Below are 16,683 nucleotides of genomic sequence, written 5' to 3' on the forward strand. Positions count from 1 at the left end.
CCGATACAAGATGCCATACATGTACAGCCGCGACCACGTCTGTGTAGAGCACGCGTGCAACCGGCTTCTTGAGCGCTGTACACAGACGTGGCCCACGTGGTCGCGGCTGTACAAATAGTACAAACCAAGAAACAAACATTGCCTGAAAAACGCATTAATCCAATGCAATCCAGCTACCGAAGCTGCTCCAGAGACCACCGGCTGCTCCCCCTCGCTTCGAACTCCTAAAGACAGTATCGAACGATTCGCCGAGCTGCCCAGGAGCTCAATCGCTGACCCTGAAAGTCTGGGATAGTAATACAACCCAATTTAGCAGTTTCTGAGCTCAGCGAGTGGGCGAGTGTACACGACATAATTAACGATGAACGGCATTTCAATGTTCAGGCCTATCTTCCTTGGCGCTCGACAGCTGAAGCACCCGGCGATCGTGAAACGTGGATTGGCCGCAGCGGGTGAGATTCATATGTTCTGGTATTTTTCTGATATTTCTAGTAACGCATGCTTTGCTGCATCGGTGCCGATCACTGATCTGTATATACTTTTGTTGATGTTGGCGCTCTAACTGGGAAACTATTCTCATGGTCGATTGCTAATTTGTACGTACCACACCTTTTCGGTGCACTTTCGATCGCAGCGAAGCTTCTGAGTCGCTGTTTTATCCCAACCGATCGCCGCAGCGCCGCAATTTCTTCGCCGCAACGTCCCCTCTGGTGATGGCGAAGAAATTAGACGTTTTGTTCATGTTGGAAGTTTTATCTGAACATGCGCCAACTTATGAGGTTGTGATAAACGACGGGACCAGTGGAGACCCGTATGAGGTATCGCCGGCGCTTTAATTGTTTTCTTACTTGCTTGTTTTTGCCTTTCCGTGTTGCCTAGCGGCCCGTTGAGTTTTTGTTGGCGACGCATTGAGGAAGTTCGCCCTTACTAGCTACGGCGCCCAAAGCAACATGTGGTTACTCGACCTTGAACTAGGAGAACGTGAAACGGGCTACGTGAAGATAGCGAATTGCAGTGGCCGGCGTCCGATTGAAATTTGCGAAGATAGCGAGTGCAAAAAACCGAGCGGTGATGCGCACGGAAAAACAGCGACATTAAGGACACGCTAAACCCTCGACACTTTCCGTGTTTTCTTATCGGAGGTATTGTATTTTCCCTGGCGTTCCGTATGTCACCACGTGACCATGGTTCGATCGCTCGCGTACGCGTGGCCACCTGTATCACGCGAAAGCAAGGAAAGATAAAAATAACCCGCTAAGATGATCTGTAGTTGCCTTTTTTTTCAGTAGATTTTCTTTTGGCATCTTTTTTTAACTGGCAGTGAGATAGCTGCAAGGCATGCCAGACTTCTGGCAAAGCTAGATAAGGTTAGTTTTCATCATGAGGGCGTTTTGCTTGTAGATCAGCTTTGATAGAAAACCTTGTTACGAACACTGAGATTGCTTTGTGGAGTCCTGTATTTGTACCCGAGCTTTGTATTAGCTTAGGCTTAGGGATATATTGCATAATTTCTGTTCAGTACTAATGCAACTTGTTGTACTGTCCTACAGTTGCAGTTCTGTTTCTAAGAAGGAAATGCACAAATTTTCTGGCTTACGAAGCATCACATCAATATGTTACTGATACAAAGGAAAAATTTTGGTGTCTCTTTGATACATCAAAGACAGTTAATGTCTAATGTCAGTCACCTGTGGCTCGTAGCTGAATACTGCAGCCCCTGGTTTACGGGTATGTGCCTCACATGTTTGGAGAAAGGTGTTTGACGACATACGCTATAGGATTTTCACGTTGATGTCGAGACCAGTCTGGCATATTCGTCAAACTCTCTCATTTTCCCATAATAATGTTGGTCTAGCCCAGCTTGAGGGCAGGCGATTATGAAAGCACCCAGATACGTGGCTAAATAGATGGATTCGTAGGTAGAAACTGAATCAAAGTGCCGGCAGTCTGCTAAGAAATGCCTTCCATTGAATCTTTGATGCATTTCAAGATACCACAGTACTCGTTTTAGGGTTCTCAACTCCAATGTTTTTATCTAAAGCGACAATCTTCAAACATATAAAATTCTTGTTTGTACTGCTGCTAAACTGTCGTTGGCAAAATGTAAAATGTCATAAGTATTATAAAATAATCAGCAAATGTGTTAAAGAGTGTTCTTCTTCCTTCTTCAGCATACGAGAACATCCTTGTTGAGAAAAAAGGTGCCCAGCAGAATGTTGCCTTGGTTACGCTCAACCGGCCCAAGGCCCTCAATGCCCTGTCAAGCGCCCTCATGTCGGAGGTTGGCCAGGCGATAGATGCGCTCAACAAGGATGAATCTGTGGGCTGCATTGTCATCACTGGCAGCGAGAAGGCTTTCGCTGGTAAGGCACCAGTGGGCACATGGAGGGTGCCATTCACATAAAGTGGAATCTCATTAAAGGGCCTGTAAACAATGCCGAGGTATAAAAATTGGTATAAAAAGAAGTAAGTGCATTTTTTCCTTGTGAGCATGCTGCCGCAAGAATTTCGCCAATAGGTGCTATATTAGGGAAGTTACAGGAGTTGGAACATTTGTTGCAGCGGCTTTCAAATTTTCGTGCAACTTCGCCACTCTTTTCTCTCACAGGGAGGGGAAGGCATAGCCTGTCGTCGTGACTGCTTTTGACCAATCAACAAGCTTTGTGCTAGGTCAAGCCTCTGATTGTCGACTTTGTGTCACTGCACATAAAAGGAGGACTGGTCAGGCGCAAGAAAGGAGCACGGGAATCGTTTTTCGAAATGGAGGCTCTGCGCGGCACACAGCGCTGTAATGTTCGGAAAACATTCGCCACAGTCTACCCTACGAATTGCCGAGCTTCCTTGGGGGGTGTGTGTAAAAGTAGTCAGAGCATGTTGGCGGGCCTTTAAAGAAACCATGACACGGTCACACAAAAATTTGTTGTTTCTAGTGATAACTGGATTTCGAGGGTCTATTATGCCTTTAAATATCTAAAAACTGGACCATAACAGAATATATCGCTCGAAAAGAAGCCCTGGAAGTCGCTGGCCATTAACGCCATTCACCGCTGGCGACTGCCATTTCGCCACAGTACAGTGATGTCACGTACTGCAAGCAGAGCTGTGCCGAAATTTCAGCGATTGCAAATTATTCAGTTTTCACTTCCAAGCTGAAGAAAGCTAAGCTATCTTGATATTACGCACAGCTGACCACAGAACAATATTGTTCGCCAAAATACAGACGCTTGCACAGCTAGCTGCTAGTTACCTCACAACTTGCGAGCGGGTCAGTGTTGCCTGACTCTCTGGCTGCTTGTCTGTTTATAATGATATTCAATTATAAATTAAGCGCTCAACCAAATGCACTAACATTTCACCAGTGTGTTTGTGAATGCGGAAGGATTAACCTGCATAACACAAATAATGAGCAAAATTGGGCGTCACAGCCCCTTTAAACAGGGCCTACGCGGAACAGTACAGTTTGTGTTATTACACGCTCTTAAGCCTTTCAGTGTCAAAATTTACAAAGAAAAACTTTCCCAGATGGCCGAATTACTTTATTGCAGTTTCTTAATGTATGTTATCTCTAAAGTCAGAAAAAGATTGTAGGGAATTTAAGAACAGTTCTTTGGTGCCAGCATTATTCAGAACTGCAAATCGTTGGTGGTACTTCAGAGCGTGGTATTCCTCGAAATAAGAGTCTGCACACAGTGTTTTTTTGCCATCTTCACACATTGCACGTGTCTCCGTTCTCTTCTTGCAGAGACGAGTTGTGCTGGCAAACTCATGGCATCTTCTCCAAGTGTGGCTGCCTTGGTCAGAATAAACTCCGTTATTAAAGAGAATGAGAATATCTCGTGAGTTTTGGTGATGAATGAGCTAGAAATAGCGCCAGTAAGATGGAAATTAACTTCCACTGCTCCTGAGAGAGAGAGCGATAGAGATAAAAATCGAGTCTTGCGTGCCTCCATGGCGATCAAGTGGGGAAACAAAAGCTTCGAAATGGCATTGCCAGAAACCACACGACGGGCTGACGCTGAAAAGCAGTTCTTTTCATATCCGCAAGAAGGTAGCATAATCGTATCCGACACCTCTTGCAAGCGCTATGAGGTGGCAGCACCTCCCAGTCTACATGCGTTGCCATTACGGCGCGAAAATTCAAGTGGAGGGTTGCAAACATGCCTGTACGGCAAAGACTCTGCAGAACAAAACGCCACCGCCGTACATGTATGACAGGAAACACTTAAAGGAACACTCATTGCTTGATCTTGTCATGAGATTGGAATGACAAAAAAGGGATTAGTCAGACCTGTGGAGTTATTCATTGGGTGAAGTCGTGCCTAGAAAAAAGATCACGCAAAGTATACGTGTAAGTAACTTTTGCTGTGCAATGATAGCAGTGAGCACAGTCATCGATCTTTGTTAACCTTATCGTTTGGAAAACAAATTGTCTTCAATCATGTGTTCTCTAATACTTCAGCATTGTTGCTGGTATTTGCATTAATTTCATTACAAGCTTAACTAATTGTGCTGTTTGCACAATCATACCAAAACGTTCCAAAATAGTTATAAAGGTTTCCATGCATTCTGGTGTACTTCCGGTGATAAGTGGTAACGTGTAACATACGATAAGTGGTAAGTGGTAACGTGTAATGTGTTTGTAAGTGAGGCCCACTCTAATTTATTCACTCATTCATTGAAAATACCTTAGGGGCCCAGAGGCATTAGGTAAGGTGGGTTGCATTATTTGTAGCATGTCTTGTTTCTTGAGCCCATTTTGTTAGTTTGCAATTCTCTTGACGAGGTGTGTGTTATTGTGTCTGTTGCAGTATTGATAGCATGGTCACTCCCAATCCATCTTCGTGGATAGGAAGTTCAAGCACTTGTGCAGTCTCTACTTTTGAAATATTTGTGCAGTTATGGCGGACGCTACAGTCCGAACTTGACGGCCATTTGTGCACTTCTTGATTTCTTGTACAAAGTGATCAATTTCTGGTAACTACTCTCAAGGTGGGCTGGATAAGTTGGCTATGGATAGATTTTTCTGCATCTATTTCTAAGGGAATGGCCCCTTCAGAGCACAAAGTACCTAATCTTAACATATTAGGCACTATGGAGGACCTATGTGGATGAAGATGTGGTCACTGACCAATTCACGGTGTGAGCAAAGAGACGTTCCGTGAGCCATATGGGTTCTTTGATCGTACTGAAATGCTTTGATCTCACTGAAACCTGTATGGGGCCCGAAATGCTTGTGTTTTCTCCTTGACTCACTCAGTGACTGCATTTTCATCCTCATCATGGTACTTGACCTGACAAACTTTCGTTGAACTCTTGACTACATAGGATGTAGTATATCTGTCGAAATCTGCGATGTCATTGCTGCTGGTGCAGAAATTTAAAGTGGCATTGCCACCCTCAGTATTATTGTTTTTTAGCATTTTTTCGCTGAAGAAGCATCTTCTCACTGCAAGCATGGCGATTCTGGGATTGTGAAATAGTAACCAATACGGAAATAAATTTTCTTCCCGTTGGTATCTCTGAGGATGTAAATGTATCAACCAGTTTGTCTGGTGTTATGAGGTTTATGCCTAATATTGGTTTCAGGAAGGCGATGTACAGCCTTCATCGTGCCGTTTTCCTTGCAGCTGGTGCCGACATCAAGGAGATGCAGAACATGACGTTTGCCAAGTGCTTCACGGGCAACTTCCTGAGCCACTGGGACAAAGTGGCGCAGTCCATCAAGCCTGTGATTGCAGCTGTGAACGGCTACGCGGTGAGTCTTGGGTGACTTGCTCTATGACTTGTTACAACCGCAGGTAGTGACTTTACCAAAGGTTGTACCAAATAAACGAGAGAGCCATAAGTAGTTGCCCACTGAGAGATCAACGGGATTGGAAACTGGACAGACTTAAACATGTCATGTACCACACGTGCGATAACAGTGGAATACAGTTATAAAAAACAAGCAACACATAATACACTTAAGTAGATGCGTTAGTCTTACACATAGAAAATGTAAAAAAAAAGAACAGGAATAAAACGAGGTGCATCATATGTTGCAATGAAGCAACGCATTTTCCTAACACTAGGGAATATGTCACAGCCTGATTCTACCTACTCTTTTTATACAGTGTAGCTTAGTGATAAGTTATTTCTTTATTCCTCAAAATTTCTTTAATTTGTTTTTTAAGTATTTCTAGACTGATGTCAAACTGCAAGCCATTTTAGACTTCATTAACTAGTCGTGTTGTTACATATTGCAGCGTTTGTTTTCCATAATTTCTTTCAGCAGGATAATGTTGGTCTTTTTTTGTTTTCGTGTACCTCTCGTTTTGTATACCACTTGTTTTTGTGTACCTCTTGAAGCAGTTTAAAGTAATATATTTGGTTTGCCCTTAACATTTTATGTTTATAAAAGAGCACTGAAGTACACATATGGTCTATTCTACCCTGGTAATTTTCATTACAGCGAGGTATCGTACCATTTGAAGCTTGTTATAATTTTTTGTTGTTTTTGTACCCCGTAGCAGCACGCCGTAACAAAGTCTCGAATAGAATAGGGCATTGTACAAATTTATTTTTAACCACTGAGGAATGAGGGAACCAATTCTGTACAGGCATCCTACTTTTTTCTCAAGCTGCTTGACTAAATGATTAACGCGGACGCGTTAAGTCTTCACTGAACCATACCCCAAGAAATTTTTCATGTTTTTCACGTTTTATGGGGTTCCCGTCAAAGCTTATTTTTATGTCATGTTTAACATGTTTATTTATTGGGCAAAATATAATATATGTCGTCTTCTTGGCATTTAACTGTAGCTTGTTTTGTTTAAGCCAGTTTTAGAGTGACGTTATACACTAATTTACATTATTTTCTAGTGTTTCTAAGTGTTTTATCTAAAAAAGATGTTTGTGTCGTCTACATGCATAATAAGCTGTGGTGAGGCAGGTATACATACAATATCATTAACATAAAGCAAAAGAGCAAACGACCCAATATAGAACCCTGTGAAATTCCTCGGGTTAACTGAAGCTGACTTTATGTAGCTGTTTTCATTGTACTAGTTGGCACCGGTTATGTAAATAGTTTTGTAAAAGCTTAAGGGCGATCCCTCATATGCTGTACAGTGATAGTTTCTGTAGTAATATGTTGTAGAATATGTTATAGTGTATTGAATCAAAGGATTTTCCTTAGTCCAAAAATAAACCAATAGTAAATTTCATACTTTCCACATTTGCAATTATTTGACCTTTAATGATTGCTAACATTTGTTCAGTAGACTTAGTTTTCTAAAAGTCATATGAACATGTTAGGACAATGTCATACTTATTGAAAAAGGATTGTGACCTATTGTGAATAACGCCTTCTAAAACCTTTGATAATGTTGAAAGTACTGAAACGGGTTTATAATTTAACATAATATTCGTTCCACGTCCTTTATAAATTGGGGTTACCTTTGAAACTTCTAACGCTTGGCACCAACGGCTAGGTTGGACTGTGGGCTCCTTTGTGCCATCTTGAACAATGGCAGTTTTTGTCGTAGATACAGGTTGCAGAAGTTTGTTTTTAAATCATTTGCCTTTATACAAAATTTATTCTGATTACATTTATGGTGTTGGAGGCCTAAAACCGTGTTTTGCCTGCCTATTTTTTTATGCTGAAAAGAAACTTCTTTAAGGCCTTAAAATGTGGTCTCGAGTCACCAGAAAAAGGCATGCAGGCAGAGAAAGGAGCATGAACCTCATCTCAAGTTTGTCTGCCTGCCCAACCTTGTCTAGTAGTAATAATCGTTGGGGCATAACATCCCCAAACCACAACATGAGTACACGAGATGCCTTAGTAATGGGCGCGGAAAGTTTAGACCAGCTGGGGTTTTTTAATCATGCACCTAAATCGAAGCATGCTGGTTTCAGGCATTTTCGCCTGCAGTGAAAATGCGACTGCCTCGGTTGATATTCAATCCTGCCACCTGGGGGTCAAGAGTCGATCACCGTAACCAGTAGACCACCACAGCAGGTCTCATGACCTTGTTCCTTGACGTGTCGTGAAAGAACATGAAAGCTTAAGGCAACCTGTGCAGTTGTGTCGTTCTTATCCAGGTGGTATCGGTAATGTGCTTCTTGTTTGTTTTGCTTTTCAGCTAGGTGGTGGCTGTGAGCTAGCCATGATGTGCGATATCATCTACGCCGGTGAGAACGCCAAGTTTGGACAACCTGAAATCATTCTCGGAACCCTCCCAGGTCAGTATTGGTTTTCAGAACGAGTCTTGTGGTTCCAGTAATTTAGGTGAAAAAGAATTTATACACCACTAAGCATGAGTAGCAGCGATATATAAACATGAGTAGCAGTGATATGGTCACAGCGGGCTGGGCAAGCTAAACTTAAATTTTGTTGAAAGGCTACAGCCCCTCTTGGATGGCTCTTAACTTTAGTTTTTGCTTTCACTAGCAAAACAGCCGTTTGGGCTAGTTGGTAATGATTAATTTTAAGCTAAAAAAAATGCGGTGTAATACAGAACTAAGCCTGTGTCGTCGTTTTCTTCTCTGGTCCCTGTTCTGTGATGTGCCCCCCTTTTTGCCCTTAAAATTGCTTTTGCTAGTAATGCCACTGTACTCTAAATATTAATTGTAAGAAAGGTCTACGAGTACTGTGCATTTGGTTTGTGGGCATGTTATGTTCATTATATATTTGTCTTGAAATGTGGATGTATGGCATTTGTGTTTATCGATATTGTGAGGCAACATCCTAAAATTGTAATGTTTTGTTTTATGCATAACAGTTGGTGTGTGTGAATTTCTATGGTTACATTATGTGATTTGCTGACCTCAGTGGCATTTTGCCAATGCGGGGGCCCGTGGTGCTCTCAAGCTGTCACGGTGACAGCTTTTTCTGCAATCGCCCATCATGATGCATTTGCTTGATGTAAAATGTAAATAAAGTTGTCATTATTATAAATATTATTGCCATTGTTGTTTACAAACTTCTCTTTGTGAGTTGTACAGGATCTCTTGCCTTTGCATGCTTTTTAGAAGATACGCTGTCAACAAGACTGAAGTTTTGTGTAGGGGGTGCATACACCTGCCCTAAACTTCATTTGATAAGGTTCTTTTTCTCTCTGGCCCAATACTCTCACGGGGCTGTGACAGTGATGGAAGTCGGCACTCAGTGAGTTCGAGACGGAAACATTTGGTTGGGTGAACATATGCCTGGCTATACACTGATAGTGGTGGAGAGTGTTGGCTGTTGATAAATTGATCGTTGCGGTGGCGCCTCGTCTCTTACACATCACGCATAGAATTGTCCATTCTGGTCACTGGTGATTGTGCAAGCTCTGGAATAAGCTTGACTATTCGCTTCCTGCATGCAATCTTGACAAAACAATCTGCTGCTATCGTGAAGCTTCTCGAACAGTGCAGCATGGTCGGCGCTGAGTTTCTCTCACAGTCTTTGTGTGTCAAGACCAAATTCGTCAAAAATCGGCACTCGCGGAAACATGACCATGTGCCGTGCAGTAAACTTTGATTTCGCTTAATTTGATTCATTTAATCATGCAGTGAATACCTCAGCCAGAGTCTTGGCAAAGTGTATGCTCAAAGTGACTCTAAATAGAAGCAATGAGTTGTTTTAGATTGGTAAACTGCTCTCTGAGAACTCTAATGTCATAAGTTTCACTCTCATAAGCTCATTTTTAGTGGAGAAAATTAAGGTTGAAGTTACAATTTTAAGTTCTGCACCGTAACCTGCGCGCATGAGAAATTCCACAATGTATTTTTTTCTATTTTTGCGCCATTGGCTCGATGAAATTTTCTGAGACTCTGTATGCTAGGCCAATGGAACCCATAGATTACCACATACCTTAATTTTATTTATTGGAAGCTACGTAGGACCCAGTAGACACCTTGAAAAATTTACGACGTCATAGTGTTTGGTGCGTCTCCCACCCAGTTTCCTTTCACGCATTTTCTCGCTTACCAGGTGTCATATTGCAGTAAGAGTGTCATTTTCAGGATTGTGAAATTGTACTTTACTGATTATGCGAAAAAGCATTTTGTTCTTTAGTGTCCCTTCAAGGGAGGAATAGGTTTCCTTATGTTTCCAATTGAATGTTGACCTCTTCAGGTGCGGGTGGTACCCAGCGACTGACCAGGGCAATCGGCAAGTCGCGCGCCATGGAAATGACACTCACCGGTAATCAGATCACAGCTGCTGAAGCTGAGAAATACGGTCAGTGTTCGCTTCTTTCTGTGTACTGCATTCTCCTACATGCTTGTGCTGTTCATTTACAGAAATTGCTGTTAAATGTTAGTTGAAGTTTGTATGACGCGGGGCAGGAGTTTGGTACGATGTCTTGGTTCTCCCCCCCCCCCCTTTTTTTTTTCTCTTAATGGGGAAACGGCTTGTATAGACAAATAAATTGGGAAAGAAAATAAGTGTTTTTATCAAATCGTTATAATCTCCTTTCCCATATAAAGCCTAACTTAGGTCTTGCTAGATTGGTATTTCATCTGCAGTTTTGACCTATGCATCGCGTGTGAGCTGAATCAAAAATGATATGAAAACTGTTTGCAGAATTGCACTTACTGCATATGCCATCCAACCACCCAATAATATTCACTTTCTGCCGAAAGGATTTTTTTTTTTTCAAGTTTTTTGTGGGAACATTGGAGAGGCTGGTAATTGAATGTGGTAAACTAGTTGATATTCAAGGAATATTATTGCATACTTGAAATCTGCAGGAAAAACTGAACGAGTCTATGTAGTATCATCTGGTTTGGACACTAAACAAAGCAGCACATTTCGACATGCAATTTCCCCCTTAGGATTACCAGTTAAGGGAGCTATCATAACGATATTATACTGCACATTGACTGCATCATTACTAATTCATTACTGGCACACATTGCTGTACATTTGGTCACAGTGTCGAAAGACTTCAGTTGAAGTTCAAAAAAACGCAAGGAATTTGTTACCTTGTATAGAAAATCAGTGCTCTATTTGCATCGGCTAGCAAAGATGTCATAGTTAATTAAGAATATAGTCAGCCTTGAACACTGCAGAGTACACGAGCCTGTAGGATTTCACTTTCATCAAAATCTGGCTGTCGTTGCCAGGATCAAACTTGCGTCGTTCGGGTCAGCAGCTGAGCATTGTAATCACCAAGTCGCTGTGGTGGCCATAGAGAGAGACAAGTATTAGTAATGATGTTATGTGCTTCTTTTTTTTTTCGAAAAGGAATAAACAATACCTTTGTCGTAATAAAGCTATCAAAATATTGCATTGGGCATATGCAGGTGGAGTTCCTAAACTAAGGTTGATACTTCGGCAAGGTGATATAATACTGAAAAGGAAACAACCAGGAAGGCAGAGCGAGGGTGGTCTACTGAAAAATCATCTCGTTGGCTAATCTGTCCTGCGTTACTGAGAAAGGAAAATAGACATATTGGAAACATAAGGAAGGACAAACCAAACTTAGTTAGGGTTCAATTTTCCAAAACCACAATACGATTATGGGAGACACCGTAGTGGAGGGCCTTGGAAATTTCAATGGCCAGGTGTTCTTTAATGTGCACCGACACTGCACAGTGCACAGGCTTGTAGCATTTATCCTCTATTGTAATGCGCCCCCTATAGCGGGATGCAATTACACGACGTTAGAGTCAAGCATCATAATCATTAGACCACCACCACGGCTAGGAGGAACGAGACATGCAGCGGATTCATACATTCCTGTCGGATTTGTACACTTAGTCAAAAGTGTTCTGGCAGGACCATAGTAATGTAGCATAACATCTCTGGCAGCTCTTTTCACACGGGAGTCAAGCTGTGATGTGTAGTGAGATACATCTTCCAAATAAATCATGACGCCTTTCCTCCGCATGTATATATATTCTAGAGTTAACCTCATAATGAACACCAGCCGAAAGTTGGCACATTTGTGCATTTTCTTTGCCGCCTTTCTTTAGTGCAGTCTGAAACTTTAAGCCAAGCTGTTCTTAATCGACCTTTTCTTGTCCGGGGGCCGTCGTAGATCGTAAGCAGGTACGTGCCACAAAAAGTGGGTAAATCTCACTATGGATGTGTCACACCTCTCGTCGTTCCCATTGCTTATTACTCTCTCAACTCACCATTAGGCTTACTAGGGCTCCCGTCTCTCCTCCCACCTCATTTACCTAATTACAGTAGATTCTCAATGATACGATTACAGTTGATTCGAATTTCACATTGTTAAAAGAAATCATCATGAACTTCTTTAGTGAAAACTACTTGACCCCAATAAAGCTTTTGTTTATCTTTAAGATCAGCTTTAACTTGTTTTGGTTCGTACAAATTTGAGATGATACGAATATTTTGCGTGCTCTCTACGATATCGTATCATCGAGATTCTACTGCGATTCCACTTCGTTACCACTTGGTTCAACCCACTTTATTCAAACGGCTAAAATAAGTGGCAAAGCAAAAGCTACTTTGTAAGCCACCAGCTTCGCTGTTTCATCGATATCTGCCGAGCAGAACTGGCTGAAATTTTTTAATTTTCTGGAGAATGTGTATACGACATCATGTCACATTCTGTGCCTCCTCTCTCTCTCCTGTGCAGGTCTGGTGAGCAAGGTGTTCCCAACCAGTCAGCTAGTGGAGGAGGCCATAAAGCTGGCCGAGAAGATCGCAAGCTACTCCCAAGTGTCTGTTGCGCTGTGCAAGGAGAGCGTCAACCACGGTGAGGATTGAGGCCTGGCTGGCCGTTGTCGCACGAGCTCAGAGAGCTTAGAAGCCAAGTGTAACGAAATCTTTAAATACATGAGAAGCCTCTTTGCGAGAGTGTTCCAAAGGCCAGCTGAGATCATAATTCTAAGAAATTTACTTCGATTTAATGCAGCAAAATCGTTTTTTTTTAAATGGCAAGGAATAAGATAGAGCACGAGATTGTTGAGGGTTTTTTTCATTCATGAAGCAGGCGACAAGTGCGTGAGCAGGCCTTCCATATCTTTGTCTGATGCTGAAATTAGATATCTTAGAGGTTTTCTTTGATTTTCCTTGTCGTTTGTGCTGTTGTTTTGTCATGGCCTGGTGCTTCTCACTAATCACACATGCGGGAGTTCCTTTGAATATTTTATTGTTTTCAGTTTTTTTTCTTCAATCACTGGTTAAAACCAGCCTTGTTATCATGCTTTTAACCTCCTCTTAATCACATTTTTAGGCACGTATGTATACACAGGTGATGGCAATAAAATTTCAGTATTAGTCGGCTCTTTTTGTTTCCGCTGTCCTTCTTTCCCCCATGTTTCTGCGCTGCCCTTCCTAAGTGAGTACTATGAACCAGCTATCCCAAACCAAAGTACTTCTCGAATGTGGCACCCTGCTTATGAGAGACACAACTTGTTAAAAACACAGATTGCTTGCTCGTCTCTTATAAAGCAATTCAAGTATGAACACTGGTGCTTGCCTAGCTTCTTTTCTCTGGCATATACTGAAACAGATGTATAGCAGTGATGCCACCCGCATAGGTGGTGAAAAGTCAGTGTAATTTTCTTATAGTTTTGTAGAGTTAGGTTGGAGTAAATCTTCGTTAAAAGGTAAAAAAGATAATAAAAGAATAACATAGAAAGTGACTTGTTTGATTGCTTGAAATGTAAGCAGAACACAGAATGTGACATACACGAACAGCTGCTGGTTGCAGCATGCCAGTGATGCAGAGTGAGGGCATGACAATGCGAAAACCTACCAGGCAATAGCTGTAGCCTCTGAGTCGGTTATTGCTACTGCTGGTTGGTACCTTTGTCGTGCTTGCTTTTGTGTAATGTGTGCGTGAAAACTGATTCAAACGTTCGTGCATATAACCTTGCTGTTCATTTGTTGCAGCCTTTGAGACAACGCTCCAGGAAGGACTTCGCGTTGAAAAGCGTCTTTTCCATGCATCCTTCGCTCTGGTAAGTGGCCGACTTACTTTTTGTGCCTAGGTGCAGTGACGACAAATCGGCAAGGGTATAGCCAGGGGGAGGCACACCGAGCACGTGCCCCCCCCCCCCCCCCCTAAAAAATTTCTGGCTACGTGCCTTGAAATCTGTGTACAAGTTCAGTCTTGTATTTCGGGGAGGTGGGGGCCTCTGCGCGAGGAGCTTTGTCGGGTGATCCGCGGCTGATGCGCAATATGCCCATCTGCAGTTTTAAGGTGCCAGAGGGCGATCTCATTCATTGCTTTGTTGCTTGTGATGAAGCACACTGCGGCTTGTCCGCTAGTGCAACGTCCTTGCCGGCGAAATTTGCATTCGTCTCGTGTCGGCGCCGTGAACAAAGCTAGCTAGGCTCAGCCACGACTCCGAGCTGTAAGCTCGGCTGCAATGCCCGAATTTTCAAAACATTTCATGTTCAATTGTAGTACAGAGTGGTTTCATAATGGTCTTCGTCAGGAAGTATAATGTGCTGATAAGCTCCACGGGTAGGTTCGAGACGCCCGTCTTCAACGCTCGTGATAAATGCAGTGCTATCGCACCCTTGTGGTTGAGCTTCTACTTGCGGCAGTCTAGCCAGTTTAGCTTGCAGCGTTTTCTGTGCACTGACTACACACAGAGCGAGTGCACAGGTGTCACAATATGGCACGATTTTCTACATCTGTAACATTGCGATGCTCTAAGGCATGATTAGCAGACGACGCTCTCTCGGTTCGACCAGTAGCGAGGCGTGCTAGAGCAACATGGCTGACGCGGCCAATGGGATGCCTTGAGACAACCTGCAGACATTTGGTTCTTGTGCAATTGATTTTGAAGGGTGGAGCCAGCTGAGGTGGCAAATATGAAAATGGAGAAATTATTCTTCGAACGAGCCCCAAGCGTCCGCACTTGGACGAGCTGATGTGGAGATATGATTTTTTTGAAAATCTGCAATTCTTCGTGATGATTCTTGCCAAGTCTGCAAGCGCAACAAATTATTTAAAGCACCTCTGCATGGTTTTCAGTAAAGATATTTTCGAATCGGGTAAAAGAAAGGTTGCTGAGACTGAAAATGTGATATTCAAAAAATAGATTTTTTTTCCAATTTCTCGCGATTCAAAAGCTGCGTCACCCCTAAATTATAAGGGCACTGTTGCGATTGCTGGCTCTCCGTGCAAGTGTCACAGATGACTCACACGTAAACCCTTCTATGTGCTGTGCTCTTAACGGGAAGAGACTGTGCAATGACCGCTTCTCTCCTTAGAGTAGCCATATTCTCTTACACCAGCGTTTTGTAGAGTTATACGAGACCAAAACTAAAAGAGTTAGCTGCCACCCTTACTTCGTATAGCCTTGCGATTTTTACCCATCGCATTAATTGTTTCACCTTTGTGGTGGAACTGATTTTTTGAATGTGACCTCACCTAATCCGAACTAACCATTTTTTTGTGCACTATGCTACATTTCTTTTTGCTTGCAATTTTATTTTGTATATGTAGCATTGTTATTCCTGCATTACTGCGCTTTCTTTGTTTCTTCAAGCCTGTATATCCTGTCAGTTATACACACCTTGCTATATCTTTTAAAGAAAGGTTACAGTATTCAGCAGTAAATGAGTAAATAAGTAACCAGGAACACTACATGAACAATTTAAAATAATTGTCTTATCACTATTACATTGTGACAGGTACACCTTTATAATTAATGAAGGTTCAAATTGTGTTGGTTAGACTGCACTGACTCTTCGTGTAAGTGAATGTGTGTTCAATTCTTCTAGGACGACCGGAAAGAAGGCATGACTGCTTTTGTTGAGAAGCGGCCACCGAAGTACACGAACAGCTAGATGTCTGACAAGCAGCTGTGAAAGTGCGTTCTCCCGAAAGTTTTGCGCATTTTTTTGAATTTATGCAACTGAATAAATCTGTATATTTTGTTTATAATTACCTTGTCTTGTCTTTCATTACTTAGGCTCGGTGAATGGCTGCATTTGCCAGTAATGCACAGAACCAACATTATTCTTGGAGGAATGAGGTACAGCTGTTGAGATGGTAGAGTAGATAATTTGTGGATAGAAACGCAGCTCTAAAGTGGGAAGGGGTTCAGTAATTTTATGCACTCACATTTGTCTTATCTACACTTTCTGAGGCCATCATGCTGGTCAATGTAGAGGCTGGATCATCTGAGAAATGGCTCGTGGATGGCCTTTGTAACTGTAGCTTATGACTGGGCAGTAAATAATGTCTTCAAGGTTGGCTGGGGCTTTCAAACCAACTTTCAAAATGTGGCTGTACATCGGTGGCAATAACAGCTATGGCTATTAAATTTGCAAGGATGTTGAAAGGTAGATGAAGGTTGTGTAAGAACTCAAAATTACTAGTAACAAATGCTTTTAGTGTTTTTGCAGCGAAAGATGCTATGATATCACATTACAGGTGAGATGCGGCACTGTAGTTGTGTACCATCACCGGCGTCTGTAACCAGTATCGCAAGACATTAGAAAAAAAAAAACGCAGTAAATAGAGAACACCAAGGACACAACAGAATCCGAACCTGGGTCCGCTGCGTACTAGCCCAGCATTCTGCCACTGTGCCATGCTAGTGATCGGAACTAGTAAACTGGTCTTAGGCAGGCCTGATGTCAGGAAAGGAATCGCGTTAATATGAGTAGTAAAACATTTTAGAACATCAAAGGAACAACCAGGCATCACACAATGCGAATTGCACAACGAGTGGGTCGATGATGCTCCAACCCATTAGCAAAACTTGTTCTTGATC

The 16,683-nt window shown here is 42.3% G+C and overlaps 2 protein-coding genes across 2 annotated transcripts in view; one reads left to right on the top strand and one right to left on the bottom strand.

Annotated features, from left to right (window-relative positions):
* LOC119179841 (deoxycytidylate deaminase) overlaps positions 1-16,683 on the bottom strand; it is a 199,973-nt gene that overhangs the window by 109,999 nt on the left and 73,291 nt on the right. The gene's annotated exons all lie outside the window — the stretch shown is intronic.
* Positions 199-15,848, top strand: LOC119179682 (Enoyl-CoA hydratase, short chain 1). The gene is made up of 8 exons (XM_037430803.2): positions 199-452; positions 2,172-2,363; positions 5,628-5,755; positions 8,124-8,223; positions 10,103-10,207; positions 12,579-12,698; positions 13,841-13,908; positions 15,686-15,848. The coding sequence occupies exons 1-8, from the start codon at positions 362-364 to the stop codon at positions 15,749-15,751; spliced, it is 870 nt and encodes a 289-aa protein (XP_037286700.2). The 5' UTR covers positions 199-361; the 3' UTR covers positions 15,752-15,848.

The sequence above is a fragment of the Rhipicephalus microplus genome, chromosome 7 (genome assembly GCF_043290135.1).
Source record: "Rhipicephalus microplus isolate Deutch F79 chromosome 7, USDA_Rmic, whole genome shotgun sequence".
Lineage (NCBI taxonomy): Eukaryota > Metazoa > Arthropoda > Arachnida > Ixodida > Ixodidae > Rhipicephalus > Rhipicephalus microplus.